We start from the raw sequence: 19,053 nt of genomic DNA, 5'->3' as shown, positions 1-19,053 counted from the left end.
ATGCACCTCTAATGAAGATAGTTATAATCTTTTATATAATATGATCTTTATAAATAATACTCTATTTATATTTAAATAATTATAATCATTTATCATATGATAATTATTTTTGATCAAATATAATTATTTAAAATATGAATAAAATTAATATAAAAATTAATTTTATTTATCAATAATTAAAATTTTTTATCCAATATAAAATGCACCATATTCTAAACTATTAATAGTTGACAATGTCCATCTTTCAATTATGACTTGTATTAGGTGAGAAAAAAATCATAGATTTCTCTAGATTTACTTTTTGCCCCAATTTCAAACCAAAATCCTTGAGAATTTCTGTGATAGTGATGGCAATCTTTTTATCCTCTCTTCCAAACAAAATAATGTTAGCAGCAAACATAATGTGCGAGAATGAAGTCCATTTCTAGAGGCTTTGTTCAAAAACCATAGTTTTTCCTTGCATGCTTCAATGATACATAGACTAAGGAATTCCATGCAGATTATAAAATAAGTAGGGAGATAAAGGATCTCATAGTCTCAGCCCTCGGGATGGTTTAAATGCTGCTTCAAGCCTACCACCATTCAAAAGGATAGAAGTGGAGGAAAAAGACACAACTCATGATGAGTGATATCCATGATTGTGACAGATTGAAAAAAGTGAGGACTTTGTTTATAAAGCTCCATTCTAATCTATTGTAAGTTTTTTCCAAATCCAGCTTGATTGCCATATACCCCATTCTGCCATTTTTCTTCTAAATGAGTGGATCATTTCTTGGATTATAATGACATTGTCACACCCATTTCTCCCACGGATGAAAGTTGCCTGGAAGTGCGAAATGATCTTGTTAAGGAGGGGTCTTAACCTTTGGACTATAATCTTTGAGATAATCTTGTAAGGAGTATTACACAGGTTTATAAGGCGAAACTGATTAATACGAGCAGGGTTGCTGCATTTGGGGATGAGAGAGACCAAATTTTCATTTAATTCCCCTGGCATAGAGGCAGATTGGAATATATTGAACACGGTTGCACAAAATCTTCTCTTTAACAATGTTCCAGCACCTTTGGTAAAAGAATGGGTGAAGACCATCAGAGCCAAGAGCCTTAACAGCTTTGAAGGTCCAAACAACTTTTTGTATCTCCAACTCGGTAATGGATTGTAAGAGCTCTTCTTGATCCTGACTCGTGATGCTAACCAAACGCGTAGGCCCCTCTCTGGACTGTCAGCCTGTGAAGTTGTGTACGGATGTTGAAAGTGGTTCTGGACACCGTCTCTTACGCATACCAACCACGCTGAAAAGAGAGCCCTGAGATCGAACATTGATATTAGTTAAACTCGGAATAAAAGAATAGTCAAACCATTTGATTTACAGCGGATCCGCTTTCTATCGAGCTTTGCCTCTGATGGCGGTGGAGCTGCATTGTTAAATTGGATAAAATCCTCTCCGAATCTTCCTTTACATCTTGGCAACAAATAAAAAAAAAAAAAAGTGACAGCTTTTTGATTTATCCATTTGAATATCTTCGACATGATTATAACTGGTTAGGCGTTCCACATGAAAGAATCGTATTCCCTGGAGTAACACTTCACATTAATTAATTATTGCTACTAATACCTAATAACAAATATTTTAGTTCGATATTCGAAATGTTAATTCGCATCTCATCTAGCATTTCCTATAAACCTTGTGGGATCGGCCATTGTTTTGTGCACGGGCACTGAGGAAGAAACAAACAGAGAGAGAGAGAGAGAGAGAGAGAGATGGGATCCCTTTCAGTTCCCAACAAGCCGCATGCGGTTTGCATACCATACCCAGCTCAGGGTCATGTAAATCCTATGGTTAAAGTAGCGAAGCTCCTTCATTACAGAGGCTTTCACATCACTTTTGTCAACAGTAAGTACAACCATAAACGCTTGCTCAAATCCAGAGGCCCCAATGCCCTTGACTGCTTGCCTGACTTCCGCTTTGAGACAATCCCTGATGGTCTTGTTGAGCCGGATATTGATGCAACACAAGACATACCTGCGCTCTGTGACTCCACTAGCAAGAATTGCTTGGCCCCGTTCCTTCAACTTCTTGTTAAGCTCAACTCTTCCTCTGGTGTTCCACCTGTCACTTGTATAGTCTCGGATGGGGTAATGTCTTTCACTCTCAACGCTGCTGAAGAGCTTGGAATTCCTAATGTGTTGTTTTGGACCACCAGTGCATGTGGTTTCTTGGCCTATATGCATTATCGACGCCTTATTGACCGGGGTTTTACACCATTGAAAGGTGCAAAAAAGTACACAATATTGCGTGCTTCAGTTCCACATCTCATCTTATTTGGAATGGTTTTGATGATTTGATTTGTCGTTGACAATTTCTTCTTCATTCTGCAGATGAGTCCTATTTGAAGAACGGGTATTTGGACACCGTTATTGATTGGATTCCAGGAATGAAAAATATCAGCATAAGGGACCTTCCAAGCTTTGTCCGAACAACGGATCGAAATGATATCATGTTAAATTTCTTGGCGGCAGAGAGTGAGAAAGCTGCAAAAGCTTCTGCCGTTATTGTGAATACTTTTGATGAATTTGAGCATGATGTTGTCGAAGCTCTCTCGTCCATGCTTCCTCGAATTTACACCATTGGACCTCTTCATTTGCTTCTCAATCAGATTCCACAGACACATTTAAACTCCATTGGCTCCAATCTGTGGAAAGAAGAGCCTGAGTGCCTCAAATGGCTGGATTCCAAAGAACCCAAATCCGTGGTCTATGTGAATTTTGGCAGTATCACAGTCATGACAGCGCACCAACTCGTTGAGTTCGCTTGGGGTCTGGCTAACAGCAAGCAAACCTTCTTGTGGATCATTAGACCTGATTTAGTGAGGGGTGATTCGTCCATACTGCCCCCAGAGTTCCTTGAAGAAACTAAGGAGACAGGTTTGATGGCGAGTTGGTGCCCGCAAGAGAAAGTGCTAAACCACCCCGCAATCGCAGGTTTCTTGACACACAGCGGATGGAATTCAACCATTGAAAGCATTGGAAGTGGGGTGCCTATGATTTGTTGGCCATTTTTCGCCGAGCAACAAACAAATTGTAGATTTGCTTGCACTGAATGGGGTGTTGGCATGGAAATTGACAATAATGTGAAGAGAGATGAAGTAGAGAAGTTAGTGAGGGAATTGATGGAAGGAGAAAAAGGTAAGGAGATGAGAAACAAAGCCATGGAGTGGAAGAAAAAAGCAAAGGAAGCCGCCTGTCTGAATGGCTCATCATTCTTGAATTTGGAAAAACTGATCAAGCAGGTGTTGCTGAAGTAAAATCCACAGCAAACCAAGTTGCACTCCCATAATCATGGATAGTATTTGTATCCAATAAAAGAACTTAAGGCGTTATACTTTCTCCACATCTAGGCAAAGCTGTTTCAATTCTGCTGTCTTTTTCTAACATTTAGTAGGCTTATTGGCAAGTCCAACATAGTTGGATACTTCGTGTTTCATATTTGTCAGTCTAAGCAAATTTGTTTTTGGCAGAAAGGACTCATAAGAAGCTTTTTTTTTTTTTTTTTAAATAAGGCAATAGATAGCATATGCATTGTGATCTGAAGTAGATTTTCTTGTGGTAGAGGCAGGACCAACAATACACATTATATAATTAATATTTTTTATGATTGAGCCGCCACCCCCCACTCCAATTGCAAAAGGTAATTAGTAATTTGAATAACATACAAATCAATTTTAAAATATTTTAAAATTATTTTATAATAATTAATGGTTTTTCTTTTACTTAACAAAGTTATGGTTTACACACATTAAAGCAATCATTTGCACAACGTACCATTCATTTACTAATAAAAAAATGTAAAGTTATTCAGTTGAGACAACTAAATACTAAAAAGTAAATCACATGTTTAATCACTAAAATTTTCATGATTTTAATTATTTTATTATAAAAAATTATGATTTGATGGTTAATGTTTTAAAATTTTAAATTGTAGTCGATTCAACTAGAGACTAATTATTGATTGATGTAATATTATCACATTACTTAACATTTAGATACTTTCCCGTCGTCTAGCATGCGCGTTATAAATAATAAATATTTCAATGGATTATTTTAGTCGATTAAGAAATTTTTAACAGAATATAAAATATGTCCTAAGGTCAAAGTTCTAATTATAATGAAATAAATGTTTATAATTATAATTTTAAGTAATAAAAAGTTAAAAGATTTTTTTCTTTACAAAATTTGAGGTTTTATTTAAGTAGCATCTTAATATATTCTAGTATGAGTAACAGAAATAAGAAAATAATTTATATATTAAATTTATCAACTTATGAATATTTTTAAACTAAAAGATAAAATAAAAAATTTTATTTAAGTGATCAAATGTGTAATTTATTTTTTTTAAAATTAAAATTAAAAAAATATAATATCATGCAACATGTCAAATGACATAATAAAATATGAAATATATCAAATAACATGATAACACTATATTATTGAGTTATAAACATCTAACAATTGAGTGATATAAAAAATTAAATTTAAAAAATGTTAATAATAAAGTCATAACTTTTTTTATTTGAATAACTAAAATGAATGGTTACCAAAACTATAATTAATTCAAAATTAAATTATTAATAAAAAATTCTTATTTTCTTCTAAGCTTTATAAAAAACATTAGTCTGACCTTGAGTAATGTTTATCTTTAGACATTAGTTGCATCAAAATTCGAAGTGAAAAAAAAAGATGCATTACGAATATAGAACATCTATGATATTGGTTAGATTTATGTAGAACGTTCAAATCATTATTATTTGAAAGTATTAAATTATGATTGGGCAAGAAGCTGCAAAAGAAACAAAAAAAGAATAGAGTTAGCGGTACGTCTAGAGTCTAGGTTAAAGTGGATCTATGATTTTTAGGGTGGGTGTCACTATTACGAGAATCTGATAGGTACAAATTTTCGCCACATGGCTTCATTGCTAGTTTAAAGGTACCATGAGGTTAGGTTAGAGGCAATGCAATCTTACTTCTTTTTAAAAACTTTATATAAAATTATTTGTTAAATTTTCTTTTCGCGTGGATATAATTTATTTCGTATAAAAATTTTAATTAAAAAAATATTTTTAAGTACTAAAAAAGAAAGAAAAGATAAATTAAAAAAAATCTAGAAGATGAGAGTTGCATAACAATCACTTTCTTAATCTCTAATTATTTAAGTTTGTAAAAAAAAATTAAGTAAATTATATCCAAAAAAAAACTTAATAAATAATTTTTTCTTGTAAATCCTTATATAACTTTTTTTATAGGAAAATGAAGATCCTAAAATTTTTTAAGTTATTTGATAACTCGAAAAAATCTAAAGGGTAATTAACCTGTTTAATCATGTCAAAATAAAAGTTAATGCTTCACCACATATCACATTGTGAGAACCTTTGATCATGATTCCAATAATTTATAGCCCTCTTATCAAACTAACTTTAATACCATTATCAAATAATGTTGTGACTGTTATGAGAGAAGAATGTTTATAAGTGAAGATCTAAACTGGAGCTAGAGGTAATTTTGGAGATTAAAAGGTTTAGATTTTTTTGAAGTTTTTAGACTATCATGTATTCATAACATTGATCATCTATTTCTCCGATAGCATTATCTTATACTGTTGAACAATCTACTAGAACTTATCTAACTTACAAGACAAATCAAGATGGCACAGTAACAATTGAGTTTGATCATAACATCCTCCCAGATATGCTTATCAAACCTTCTCCAAAACTTTCTTTTCATGTACTTGAAAAGTCTTTTTCTAAGTAATCTGAGATTGAATTTGTCTCATCATCCTCAAACTGCTTGATCATAAATAGTGATCTTTACAAATCTTGTCAAGAGCTTTCAACATTTGTCAAGTACTGTTTGATCTATGGCGAAACATTGACTCTTACCCTGACATGGTCAGGCAGGTTAGCCACATGTGCAGTTAAGGGCTTGGGCAAAACCCAATCTGGGAACTACCCAGAGTTGAGAGGTTCCTTGTAAAAGTAATTCTAAGGTACCCATAGAGGTCATCTGACAAAAATTGACCTAGACTCTATGTGTTAGAATGGTATCAAAACTAGTTTGATAAGAATGCTATAAACTATCAGAATAATTATTAGGGGTTCTCACAATATGATCTGTGATGAAACATTGGCTCTTACCCTAACATAACTAGGTAAGTCAACCACCTGTGCGGTTAAGGACTTATGCAAAACTCAACCTGGGAACTACCCAGAATTGAGAGGCTCCTCGTAAAACTAGTTCTGAGGTACCCATAGAGGCCACTCGATAAAAAATAGCCTAGACTTTATATGTTAGATGCTATCAGGGAAACAGGTGATCAATGCTATTAGTACATGACAATCTAAGAACTCCAAAAAATTCAAACCTTTCAATTTCTAAAATTACCTCTACCTCCAGTTCAGATCTTCACTCATAAACATTCCCTTTCCATAACAGTCACAGTATTCTTTGACAATGGTATCAGAGCTAGTTTGATAAGAGGGCTATAAACCATTGGAATAATTGATCTATGGTAAAACATTGGTTCTTACCTTGACATGACCAGGCAAGCTAGCCACCTATACAATCGAGGGCTTTGGCAAAACCTAACATAGGAACTACCCAAAGGCTTTAGGTAGTTCCCAGGTTAGGTTTTGCCCGAGCCCTCAACCGTATAGGTGGCTACCCTACCTAGCCATGTCAAGATAAAAGCCAATGTTTCGTCACAGATCAATTTTATAGTTTGCAGTAATACAAATTAAGTATGCTCTACAGTTATCATAGAATTATGGATTTTCCGCATCAGAAATTAGAAATGAATTATAACACATTGAAAAATTTTTATGGCACATAATAACTAAAATTTTTGTGAGATTTAATTTTATATTTAAATTTATATAATTTTATTAAAAAGATTTTTATTTAAATTTAAATTTTATTATATGTAAATTTTATTTTAAATTTATATAATTATGTTTTGATACATTATGGATTGATTTATTTAATTATTTAATAATATTTTATACATAAATATAATATTTATTATATGTATATTTTCTTTTGTAATTGTAATTTTTTTAAAAAATCACAATCCAGTTAATGCTATTATAACGTCCTCAAGTAATTGTAAAATCTCATTCAATGATGAATTTGTTAACAGATTGGGTTATTCACGTCGACTCAATAAGCTATATCCAAATATTAATATTAAAATATTTTTTAATTTTATATTTCATTAACAATGAAATGGATTTATCCAAATTCAACTGGGGGAGTCTTGAGTAAAAATTTTCAAAAATCAATTGAGTTTGATTTGTCCAATTTCACTTGGTCTACAAATATCTCTACCCGATAATTTCTGTAATACATGAACAATCAACAAAAAATTTTGAGCCAAATTAGTTTAAAAAATCCGCACGTCTATTACTCTCATTTAGAATATGCTGCACTCCTTTAATCTATCCCCCTGAGTAAGTTGAATACAATCGTTCATTAAAGTAGAGCAAGATGAGTCTACTCAACGCTTTCTTAATGAATTTACCACCATTGCATCAAGTTCAACAATAAGTGGATATTACGAGATCTAGGCAAAATTAACCCTTCTATAATACCATAAGGCTCGGCCATCAGACTATTGGTAGAACAAATAACATTCAACGTAAAACCCTTCGGCCATCATCCTCAGTTCTCCAGGCTCCGGCGAAAGCCATTGTCGCTCCACGTCTTTTCATTAATTATTTTCTTTTTTTTTTTATAATAGTTTTGTCGGTAGTTGGCTGGTGGCACATGTAACTATTAGTTAACGTTTCACTGCACAAATTACACTTCAAGTGACATAGTGATAATATTATCTTGTTATCCTAATCTTTTTCCATAAAGCAATGATAAAGGGTGACCTTTTTGTCATAGTATGATTTAAATTTTATTTGAGAATGTTACAAGTACACAAGTAAGCATGATGCAGTGAGTCAACAGATGAAAGCAGTTTGCCGCCTGGACCGGCTAATTTCCTGTCTGTACTGCTTGCTTATCTGATTGAAGAACTTCTGTTACCAGCTTCTCCAAGTTCTGGAAAGATGAACCTCCATCTCTGATAGCCTCTTGCGCTTCCTTCTTCCATTCCATGGCCTTTCTTTTCATTTCCACTCCTTTTTCTCCTCCCAATAACTCCCTCACAAGCTTCTCCACTTCATCTCTCTTTACATTTGTATCAATCTCCATGCCAATCCCCCATTCCCTGCAAGCGAACAGGCAGTTTAAATGTTGCTCGGCAAAAAATGGCCAGCAAACCATTGGAACACCGCAACACAGGCTTTCAAGGGTTGAATTCCATCCCATGTGAGATAAAAACCCTCCTATTGATGGGTGCTTTAGGACTTGCTCTTGTGAGCACCAACTTGTTAATATCCCTCTATCTTTTGTTTCAGAGACGAACTCAGGTGGCAGAATGGCTGTCTCACCATCAACAAGATCAGGCCTTATAATCCACAAAAATTGTTTTTGGCTATTTGCTAGTCCCCAAGCAAATTCAATCAGTTGTTCATGACTCATCACTGTGATGCTACCGAAATTTACATTTACCACGGAGTTGGGTTCTTTTATATTGAGCCATTCAATACATTCTTTTTGTTCTGTCCACAAATTTGAACCGATATTTTCCGATTCATCATCTATAATCTTATCAACAATTAAGTGAAGAGGACCAATGCTGTAAACAGAAGGAAGAATGGCCGAGAGAGCATCCAAAACGTCTTGTTCCAAGGAATCAAAAGTGTTTAAAACGATGGCTGAAGCTTTAGAAGATCTTTCCACTTCCTTCAGAAGATAATTGAACATCTTGTCATTCGGATCCATAGTTCTGACGAAACTTGGAAGATCTCTGAAACGGATATTTTTCATCCCGGGAATCCAATCTATAACCTGGTCTAAATATCCATTTGTTAGATACTCCGCATCTGCAAAAATTCCAACAGGAGTTGTATCTTGATTAAGCATAGGTTATGCAACCAAAACAGTTCAAAGACATCCTGTCGTAAATCGAGTTATTGGCAGGCATCTTTAATGAGAAAATCTATTTTTAACTTGGTTGAAATATTGATTACAACGAAAGCGCTATACCTTTGACAGGTGTTAGACCCCTTTCAAGTAGACTAGGCAACATGACATAGCCCAGGAATCCACAAGCGCTAGGAGTCCAAAAGAGCACTTGAGGAATGCCAAATTCTTGAGCCGCTTTAACAGTGAAAGACATCCCACCATCTGATACGATACAGCTGACGGGCGGTATACCTGAATATGCAGCAACGTCGTCATTGAGTTTGTAAAGAAGATCACGAAACGGGCCTAAACAGTTCTTCGAAGTGGAGTCAGACAAAGAAGGGATGTCTTGGGTAGCATCAGTACCAGTAGGTGGAAGACCATCCGGGATGGCTTCGAAGCGGAAGTCTGGCAAACCATTAAGCGAATTTGGGCCTCTAGATCTGAGCAGGCGTTTGGAATTGTACTCAGTGTGGACAAAAGTTATGTGAAAGCCTTTATAGTGAAGGAATTTGGCTAGCTTCAGCATAGGATTTATATGACCTTGAGCTGGATATGGAATACATACAGCATGAGGTTTACCTGCAACTGGATCAGGACCCATTTCTCTCTGTCTCTCTCTTTAACAAATGAAAGACTGAATTGTTGGGATTGAACCAAAATCCGACTGCCTTCTACAGCCACACACTAGCAAAGCTAAGCTCTCTCTTACAATAAATGGAAAAAGAAAGGGATGTCGTTATTTGTCTTCCGTCTAGAACATCGACCTAAAAAATGAGGAAAACATTTTAGAACATGAACGGATATATTGGATCCCTGTAATGGCCTATTATGCAGCTAAAATTAATCGTTGCAGTGATTATATGCGACTGATTTAAGAATTCGGACAGTAAGATTAATTTCAATAAAATTGAAAATAGTGATAATAATGAAATTAATTATTATAATATTAAAATTAAGTATTGCAATAATAAGATTAAAATTAATTAAATATGTATTTGGATGTAAATATGATGATGATAGTAAAATAAAATATAATGAGATGAGAAAATGATCATCTTAAATTAAAATTAATATATAATAAATTTATAGTATATACTAAATATTTGTAAAATTAAAAATTATTAAAACTATTTTATATCAAATAATATTTTTTATAATAAATTAAAATTTACTAGAATTATTTATTTAATTATTTAATAATTTATTAGCTTATATTAGTTAGTACTTATTCATATATTTATTTTTTAGTAACTAGTTATTAATTATTTATTAGATAATTATATAAATTTATTTAAAAAGTCTTAAATCAAAAAATTTTAAAAATAAAAATTGAGAAGAAAAACTTAAGTGATAAAAACATTTTCATACCTGTTGTACTCAAGAGTAAAAAAAAAAAAAAAAGAACATTTTTAAAAATAAATGCTGGCAGGTGCACGTGGTAGGAAGTCCCAAGCACCACTGCTATGCGGTAATTCAAACACCAAATCCGACGGCGAATGGGATTCAAATGGATTCTACGTTAACGATAAAAAGATGTACCTTTGACCAATGGCTATGCAAAGCACAAAATTCAAAGCTATTCTTTTTTTTTTCCCTGTTTTTGATGATTGCTATACTTGCTAGAAGTCGTTCGTAGGTTTTTTTTTTTTTTTTTTGCGGGGGGGGGGGGTTAATTTTTGTTACATGAACAATGTTCATGTTACAAATTATCATAATTCAGAAACAACTAATCCTGCAATTACCTATTATACCTTCGGCTGCTTTGCTTAATTACATCATCTTAATTAGTTTTAGCCAAATCTTGAAGGTGTTTTTTTTTTTTAAATAAATCTTGCTGGTTTTTGGTCTAAGTAATTTATTGTAATTGACAGTTTGGCACGTGAGTGTTCATTTTTTTAATTTTAATTTTGTAATGATGTAATTATAATAAAATATTATTAAAAATGTTATATAAATTAATCTAATATACTATTCAAAAAAACTAATTTAATACACCCACATAATATATAAATATATACTTTTTCAAAATTTTATTATATAAAATCCATCACTTAAGATTGAGAGTTTTATATAAAATTTTAATAAATTCTACACTATATTAAATTTTGAATTATAATTTATTAATTGTAGTACAATAATTGTAGGTCATGACATCTTGCCTTTGAAATCAAATAAAATCTTTTTTTTTTTAAATAAGAGAAAAAGGAAACGAGGAAACATGATCAAATAAATTTTAATTTTACTATTTTATAATAATTCTTTTTTATTTTTAATTTTAAATATAATATATAATTTTAATAAATTTGAACAAATATTATAATTTAAAATAGAGAAATTATAAAACAACAGTATAGTTTTTAAATTATACAATTGGAATTAGTAAGATAACATATATCTTTTAGGATATTAAAAAATTTTAAAAAGTGAGATATGTGTCAATTTTTTAATTCTATTTTCAAAATTAAAAAACTTTACTAATAGTGTATTAAATAGTTTTTTAAAATAATTTTTTATTTTTTATTTTCAAAATTTTGTTTTTAATATAATATTAATTTTTTTAAAAATATTAAATAAATAAATAATATACTTTAATTTACACATGTCTATCATGTGATAGACATATATCGTCAACTAACACTTAATGAAAGTATTGATAAAATAATTATTTCATTATAACCTTGTAATTATGAAAATCAATAAATGATTTTTGAGAATATGATACACTGTGATTTAGTAAAATTTTTTAACTCAAGAATTGACATATAGCATTTTATTATTAATTCTTTATTTTTTTTCACCTAAGGAATATGCATCATCCTTTTAAGTTCACTTATAAAATTAAAAAAATTTCATTATTAATATAGATGATAATTTCTCGTATAAAATTAAGAAAAAGTTCAAGATCATTCTTGCCATTTATTCTAAATATATTCTACGCTAACCAAAGTCTATAGGATATCCAATGCGCATTTATCTAGTAATAATTGTCTAATTGTTATTGGGGGGAATAGGGAAAACAATGGACATCATGAGGGCAGCATCATAGTATAGAGTTATTGATTTCTACATGTCAATAGGTCTATGAATATCATGGCTCATAATGTTGTCAGACTATCTTGTGCTGAGGAAAGGACAATAATTGTGAAATAACTGAGTTACGTACAATTATATTTAACAAATACTCAAGAGAAAAAAAAAAAAAAAAACAAGGAGACGAAAATAATATTTTATCTTTTTGCTTTTCCTTTGTTTGATAGTTAGAGAGCCTTGTTATACCTACTATTTACCTAATTATTTATTTATATATATAAAATGAGCATCCAATATTAGTTATAAAAGAATTCATTTGTTTGAACAGATGCTGCTAAAATATTATTTTTCCTAGTAGTTAGAACTTTGAACTTCTCTTACAAATTTTAATATGAATCTTGGAAAGGGAGATTAAGGTTTATAATAATGTATGAGATCACTACCTGTAGTCGGCTAATTTAAGTCCAAAGAAACTTATATAATTGTTAAAGAAAACCCACACAGAATACTTGGGGCGGCTCAAGCTCGACAAAAATATTTTAATGAGTATTGAAATACGTACAAGATTTGACTGAAATTTTTTATTAAAATTTAATAAATATTATTAAAAAATTTATCAATTTACTTTTTTAACTTTTTTTAATTATTTAAAATAAAAAAACTCAAAACTACTCGGAAACACCAACATTTTTTTGGACTTTATTAAACTAAAGTCTCCGTAGCCGCCAAGAAATCCGACAAAAGAAGTGGTCGTCTTCATGATGAGAGAGAGGTAGTCAAATTCACAAGTTATGAAAATTTTATTAATTTATTATTATTTGGGGATTTGCTTAAGAAAATAGTAAAATATTAAACCAACGAAATTCCTTTCAAATATTTTTTTGGCATGGTTGGCAAAGTTCACCTTCCCGCACATCTAGTCATTGTGTATGGATGCATGATATATGACCAAACATCTTGAAGAAGACGTATATAGTTTTTTTTTTTTTTTGCCAGTATTATATTTTATAATAAAAAATCATGTGAAGCTTTATACGAAATTATAAAATTAGTAATTAACATAATTTTTTGACAAATTAGTATAATTTGAATTGCATTATATATTTAGGTAGAAATAATGCAAATATTCGATTTAACCGTTTTTAACTATGCATAATTGAAAATTATTTTAGAGGTGTTTATAGCTAGGCAAGATTAGATCAAGTCCGATCGACTTGTTATAAGCCTTATTAGATCTAGTATAGTCAGACTCAAATAAACTCAATATTATTAAAAATATTTTAAAAAATATTTTATATTATTATTTTAAATATATTTTAAAATAAAATAACTTTTATTAATTAAATAATATTTCAGGCAGATGCCATGAGCACCAAGCTTCCGATACAGCTAGCTATGTCAATTTATTACTGAAACAGCACAAGGACAGGGGAAATCAATACCCCTTTCAATTCTTCAGGTTCACAAGTAACATTGAATTGCGAAACACAGAAAACTGGTGTATTGGCAAATAACATCACCACTTGTAACTTGGTTCATCCATTAAGTGCTACCACATTACCTAGTTTCTTCTGTAACAGCAATGGCTTCAGCAATCAACGGTATAAATCATGATGACTTCTTGTCAGCAATGGTTGCAGCACAATAAAACCATCTCCATCTTAGGAGGTTGCAGACACTCGCTTGACATTTGAGAAATAATAAGCTTTGAAGCTGTCATTAAGAGCTTCAATAGTGCAAAATCTAAGAGGGGGACTTTATTGATTGTTCTCATCCATCTTTTAATGATTTATATGCTTATATGATAGCATACCAAATAAAACTGAAACAAAAAAATGTATAAAATCATAGCAATATGGTTTGTTTCCTGTATAATCTCTTCAGGTTATTGATACCTTAAAATCATGTAACAACTTCATCAACTAAGGTATAAAATTCACATAAATATGTTGAATTTCATAAAGAGGTCGCAGCCTAGGGATAATAAAAGGGTTTGCACTTGTTTAGATTCAAATTTCAAACTTACTGAATGCCACCATTTAAGGGTGATTACATAATCCGAGTTAAACTTCGGGTTATTCATATTTAAAGTCACGTAACAGCTTCACCAACCAAGGTATAAAATTCACATAAATATGTTGAATTTCAGTTCATAAGCGATTTAGACCGACTCCCCACTAAATCTTTGCTGGATCAGAAGTTGAGCCCCTTCAACCAGCCTCTTCACCACTTCTCCAGCAGGAAGAATTTCCTTGATGAGGCCTACACTTTCGCCTGCGTACATCACCATGCTTTCAATGTCACCTGTGGTTGTTGGATTTGGAACTGTACCAGCAAATCGTCGAATTTCTTTTTCCTATTAAAGAATATCATGAAACCAACAGAAGCTTAGATTTCATTCAGCACAAAGATCATTCCAATGATATTTCTTCAGTAATTGAAAGCAGAACCCCTCTCATGGAGTGAACTAGGCAAGAAAGAGTTCTATTGTTGAAAAAAGAAAACAAGCTACATCTTAAATGTGACTTTTTGCCAAGGATATAAATTTCTCCAACTTTTGGAAGAAAAAAAAATGATAATGCAATATTATTTCAATAGTGTTAGATTCTCACCACGCCATGTATTATTGATCGGCCAATGATAGGCTGATTGGTTTCATTTTCTTCAGCAGGAAGGGATTTCCAATCACAGAAGAAAGGTGTTTGCAGTACACGGTGTGGTGCACCAGGCCACCTCGCTCTGCCAAAGACATCTGTGTACTCGGTTTTATCATACTCAATCAGTTTCCTCTTGTATGTGGGGTGAGAATAGCTTTCATGAGTTGCAAGAAACCTGCAAAAACTCATACTTTAGGACAAACAGACACAAGAAGCTTTATAAATGCTTCAACCCTAAGTTCAGAATTTCTGCAAGGTTCAACAAACAATCTATCAAGAAACTGCAAAATCATCACATTCCGTTGGCTAAGACTTAAGCATGATCACATAACTTAATTGCTTAACATTCAACGATTGCACGACGTTAACTGGAGTTGAAACGATTTTGACACACACAGAAGAGGCAGAACACCATAAAATTCAATGAAACAAAGATGAGATTATTTCATATGCATGAGCTCATCAAATCTGAGCACCACCAGTCTCGGAATGTAGTCAAATGTCCAGATTACTGTTAGTGCTTCTTAATTTACAGACATGGTCCTAACCTAGTGCCCATGCAAATGCCTTTAGCACCAAGAGCCAAAGCAGCAACATAACCACGAGCATCTACAATGCTCCCAGCAGCAATTACAGGGATATCAAGATCACCAACAAGATCAACCACTCGTGGCAGCAATGAAATTAGAGCATCCTGAAAATAGCAAAACATCAAAAGGACAGGGAAGTTAAATTTTTTCAGTTGTTCAGTTTTACAAGTTTTATAGGATTCAGAAACACAAATAATTTATGGAGACGTAGCTAAGCATCAAAGTCTTACTAGTGTTCAATGTATAATGCTATTGAATGTATGGGGACACAGTTGTTAATTTTGGCAAGAATAAGCTCCAAGATATTTATTATTATAGTTGCAATACAATAAAACTCAAGAAATGCTCATACCTGTCCTATTACATGCCCTCCTGCTTCACGGCCTTGGATGATGATTGCATCTACACCCACATTAATTGCTTTTTTTGCTTCCTCAAAACTCCCAACCTTCAATGGATTTACATTTAGCTCATGAGATAATCCAAGAGGAAGCACAATATGGATAAAATATACCATCCTACCCTTCACCTTCAGTTCAAAAGGGCATAGAAATTGATGCTAACATGAACACTCCAAATTAATGTTGTTAATTTCTTATACTTTCCTCACAAATGAATACATATTATTGTCCCCAATACAGAACTTTCCCAAGCTATTCTCGCATGTCATTAACTAATAACTGTTACTTACTGGAACAAAGAAAAATCTCATCTCTACCTCGCACATCTCTCTTGGACCCAAAAAGGGAAAATCTAATGGTGTTACTTTTCATCATATGTACATAAAGGCAACTATATATCTCATACGAAAAAGTTCTAGGTGAATTAAAAATGCGATATGGTAATGAAAGTTTTCTGAAAGCGTTCACAAAATCACATTAATTAATAATTAGGCAAAGTCACTCCATGACCTGGTAATAACCAATCATCATGGTGTGGATGAAGTACCGGGACTGTGTCCAGGTTTTCCCTGCCCCCATCCCCTTCCCATGAAACTACCCATATTAAAAAAAAAAAAAATCTATCAAATTAAGGTTAATACTCTTAACAAAGCAATAGCAACATATAGGCGATCTGTTGTATCTTTTTGCTTGTTTTTGGTTGAATCAGCATTTCACAATCCACATTATGGCATAAAGCATATTTACCTATGCAACGAAAGGGGAAAAATGATACTCACTTGAGGAACAACTTTGACCCCTGCATTATGGGCTTGCAGTACAAGCTCCTTTGAGCATTCTCCCCAATAAAGTTGCAAAACTGCTACCTTTTCTTCTAATATAGCCTTTATATTTTCCTTGTGTGGAAACGCCAGAACGACACCAATCCCAAAGGGTTTGTCAGTTAACTTTCGAGTCTTCCTTATCAGCTCCTTTACGTATTCTGGTGATTCCTGCACACCAAAGTACGGGAAAATTAACAGTCTATTGACAGTTTAAACAGAGTTAAAATTTAGAATTGTAACAATTAGCTCAATCTTTTTTCAGGATTACAAAAAAATCAGCATTTCTAAGACCTTCCCTGAACTAAAACATCTACTTGGAAATCTAAAATAAACTGAAATAGAACCTTAATTTCTTTACTTGTGTCGAATAAGTTGCATAATTAGGATAAATTCCCATTTCCATGAAAGCTGTTCAAGATTGAGAAGCCTAAGGAAGTACATTAGGAGAAAATAGTCGATACAACGCACTGGTTAGGAATTGCCAATCTTGAACCCTAGACTAATGCAATTAGTAATTTGATGACTATATTGGCTCAACCGTGAAAATAGTAAAAGTTTTCTCTTTATACATTCATTAACTGCCTTGGTTTAATAAGGTTTCTCAAGATATACAAAAACAGAAAGTCAGAAACCAGACATAGTAACTGAGTATATATAGTAACTAACTAAGGACGTCAAAAGGGATTCAAAGCAAATTCTAGTGAAAGTTAACTACAGAAAGTACGAGTATTTACCAAGGAAGATCAAAGCATGAACATAAAAAATAAAAATAAAAAAAATAGAATTTGATAATACCCAATCAGGAGCTCTAAGAAGGCCAAGGCCACCAGCGTTTGCAACAGCAGCCACTAGCTCCGGTCCAGCAATATCAGGTCCCAATGGTCCTTGAACTATTCCGTACTCAAAACCCAGAATCCCTCTCCAGCCCATGTCTCTATTATATTCTACTGTGATTGATTTGATCGGCGGGGAAATTATATGTTCAAAGAAATACTTATATAGGCCAAGCTTGATCGCAGACTGCTTTGCGGCAAGACCTCAGTCAGGACCCAGGACAGGAGACACAGTTGTATTTGGATACTACCTTTGTTCTTTTTTTTAACTTCAGTTTCAGTTTTGTCAGGAACCAAACAACGGATATACCGAAGGGACATGGGCCCTTGTTCTCATAACAGATTAGAGTTGGAGTTGCTAGTCAGCTAGTGCAAGTAAAAAGCGCAAGCAAGAACGTCTACGAAAGAGGAATCTTTAATCTCCACCTCTTTCTACTTGAGTTCTCGAGCCCAAAGATACTGCTCACGCCACGCCGCATCACTACTTTATTAAGCTGAGATGCCACTCCCCACTGTTTTAAATTGTTTGAAAATTTTGATTTTTTACGGAAATTAAAAAAATTAATTTTAAAATATAAAAAATAATAATTTTAAGTGTTAAAAAAAATATAATTTTAAGATATCTAAAAAAAAAAATGAAGGGAATATAATTAAAATGTTATTTGATGAACAAACATTTTTTGACAGTAACAGTACAATATAACTTTAGTTGAACTACTTGTTCAAATATTGTTTGTTTTTTGAAAAATGATAATTTCTCCTTGAAAAATAAATATGAGGGTGGGTATTGCTTTATTTGATGTTTGATTGTTTTGTTGTTATCTATAAACATTCATTGAACTTAACATACTTTTTAAAATTTTGTTGATTGAGAAGGACAAAAGGGATTAGTATTTTAAACAATGGAGTGGCTAATTGTAGCATCATACCTATAAAGTTGAGTTATTGTTTACTATTATTTTCATAGCCGGCTATGGTAATCAATTAAGCCCTCTTTTGAGTTTTTTTTTTTTTAAGAGAGAGAAGAGAAAAGAAATGGGCTGTCACTACCAGGGGCTACAACCAAATCAAGCCCAAAGATTTAGGAGGAAGGAAAAAATTGAGATAAAACATTTTCTCAAATAAAAACTAAAATAAAAATGTTGCATACAAAGATGCGTTTAAATAAATACAATAAATATCAATCAAACGTTAATTTTTTATGGTAAAGAATAAAATATATAATTATTAATTAATTATAATTAGATGTTAAAATTGATTTAATTTTTATGCTCATATTTTTATATTATACTATGACATAGAAATATTTTATAACTGCACAGAACATAGTCCAAGAACTTTTCCTTTTTGGGCCAGGCTATGATATCGATAGAGAAGTAAAGACTATGATATGGGCTTAGCAAGCAAGAAACCATAGCTGTTTTTATCAATTGGGGCCACAATTCCTATGATCCAAACAAGAAAAGATAAAGAAACGTAGTGCATGGGTTGGAATCAACCCAAATCAACTGATTATGAATTAAGGTTAAATGCATAATATTTAATCTCTCAACTTGTAATAAACAACCTTTTCTGATCTTCACAATATTGGAGACAAAGAAATCCAAACTTGATATTTAATCACTTTTGCAATTCTCTCTTTACTAGA

At 32.3% G+C, this 19,053-nt stretch overlaps 3 protein-coding genes across 3 annotated transcripts; 1 reads left to right on the top strand and 2 right to left on the bottom strand.

Moving 5' to 3' along the window:
• The first annotated feature begins 1,762 nt into the window (after positions 1-1,762).
• On the top strand, positions 1,763-3,394 carry LOC111308353 (7-deoxyloganetin glucosyltransferase-like). Its single transcript, XM_022906675.2, has 2 exons — positions 1,763-2,273; positions 2,381-3,394. Exons 1-2 carry the CDS (start codon positions 1,763-1,765, stop codon positions 3,304-3,306), a joined length of 1,437 nt encoding a protein of 478 aa, XP_022762410.2. The 3' UTR covers positions 3,307-3,394.
• Positions 3,395-7,862: 4,468 nt separating this feature from the next.
• LOC111308072 (7-deoxyloganetin glucosyltransferase-like) lies at positions 7,863-9,868 on the bottom strand. The gene is made up of 2 exons (XM_089748216.1): positions 9,149-9,868; positions 7,863-8,985 (listed from the first exon to the last, which is right to left on the bottom strand). Exons 1-2 carry the CDS (start codon positions 9,669-9,671, stop codon positions 8,033-8,035), a joined length of 1,476 nt encoding a protein of 491 aa, XP_089604342.1. The 5' UTR covers positions 9,672-9,868; the 3' UTR covers positions 7,863-8,032.
• A 4,150-nt stretch (positions 9,869-14,018) lies between these two features.
• LOC111308352 (Aldolase-type TIM barrel family protein) lies at positions 14,019-17,807 on the bottom strand. The gene is made up of 6 exons (XM_022906674.2): positions 17,368-17,807; positions 16,528-16,740; positions 15,700-15,795; positions 15,306-15,451; positions 14,713-14,932; positions 14,019-14,456 (listed from the first exon to the last, which is right to left on the bottom strand). The coding sequence occupies exons 1-6, from the start codon at positions 17,500-17,502 to the stop codon at positions 14,262-14,264; spliced, it is 1,005 nt and encodes a 334-aa protein (XP_022762409.2). The 5' UTR covers positions 17,503-17,807; the 3' UTR covers positions 14,019-14,261.
• Positions 17,808-19,053: the final 1,246 nt, after the last annotated feature.

The sequence above is a fragment of the Durio zibethinus genome, chromosome 2 (assembly GCF_047325235.1).
Source record: "Durio zibethinus cultivar Kanyao isolate XHJ-2024 chromosome 2, ASM4732523v1, whole genome shotgun sequence".
Taxonomy (NCBI): domain Eukaryota; kingdom Viridiplantae; phylum Streptophyta; class Magnoliopsida; order Malvales; family Malvaceae; genus Durio; species Durio zibethinus.
Note: the sequence above shows the minus strand (reverse complement) of the source record. Positions and strands in the feature narration are given on the sequence as shown.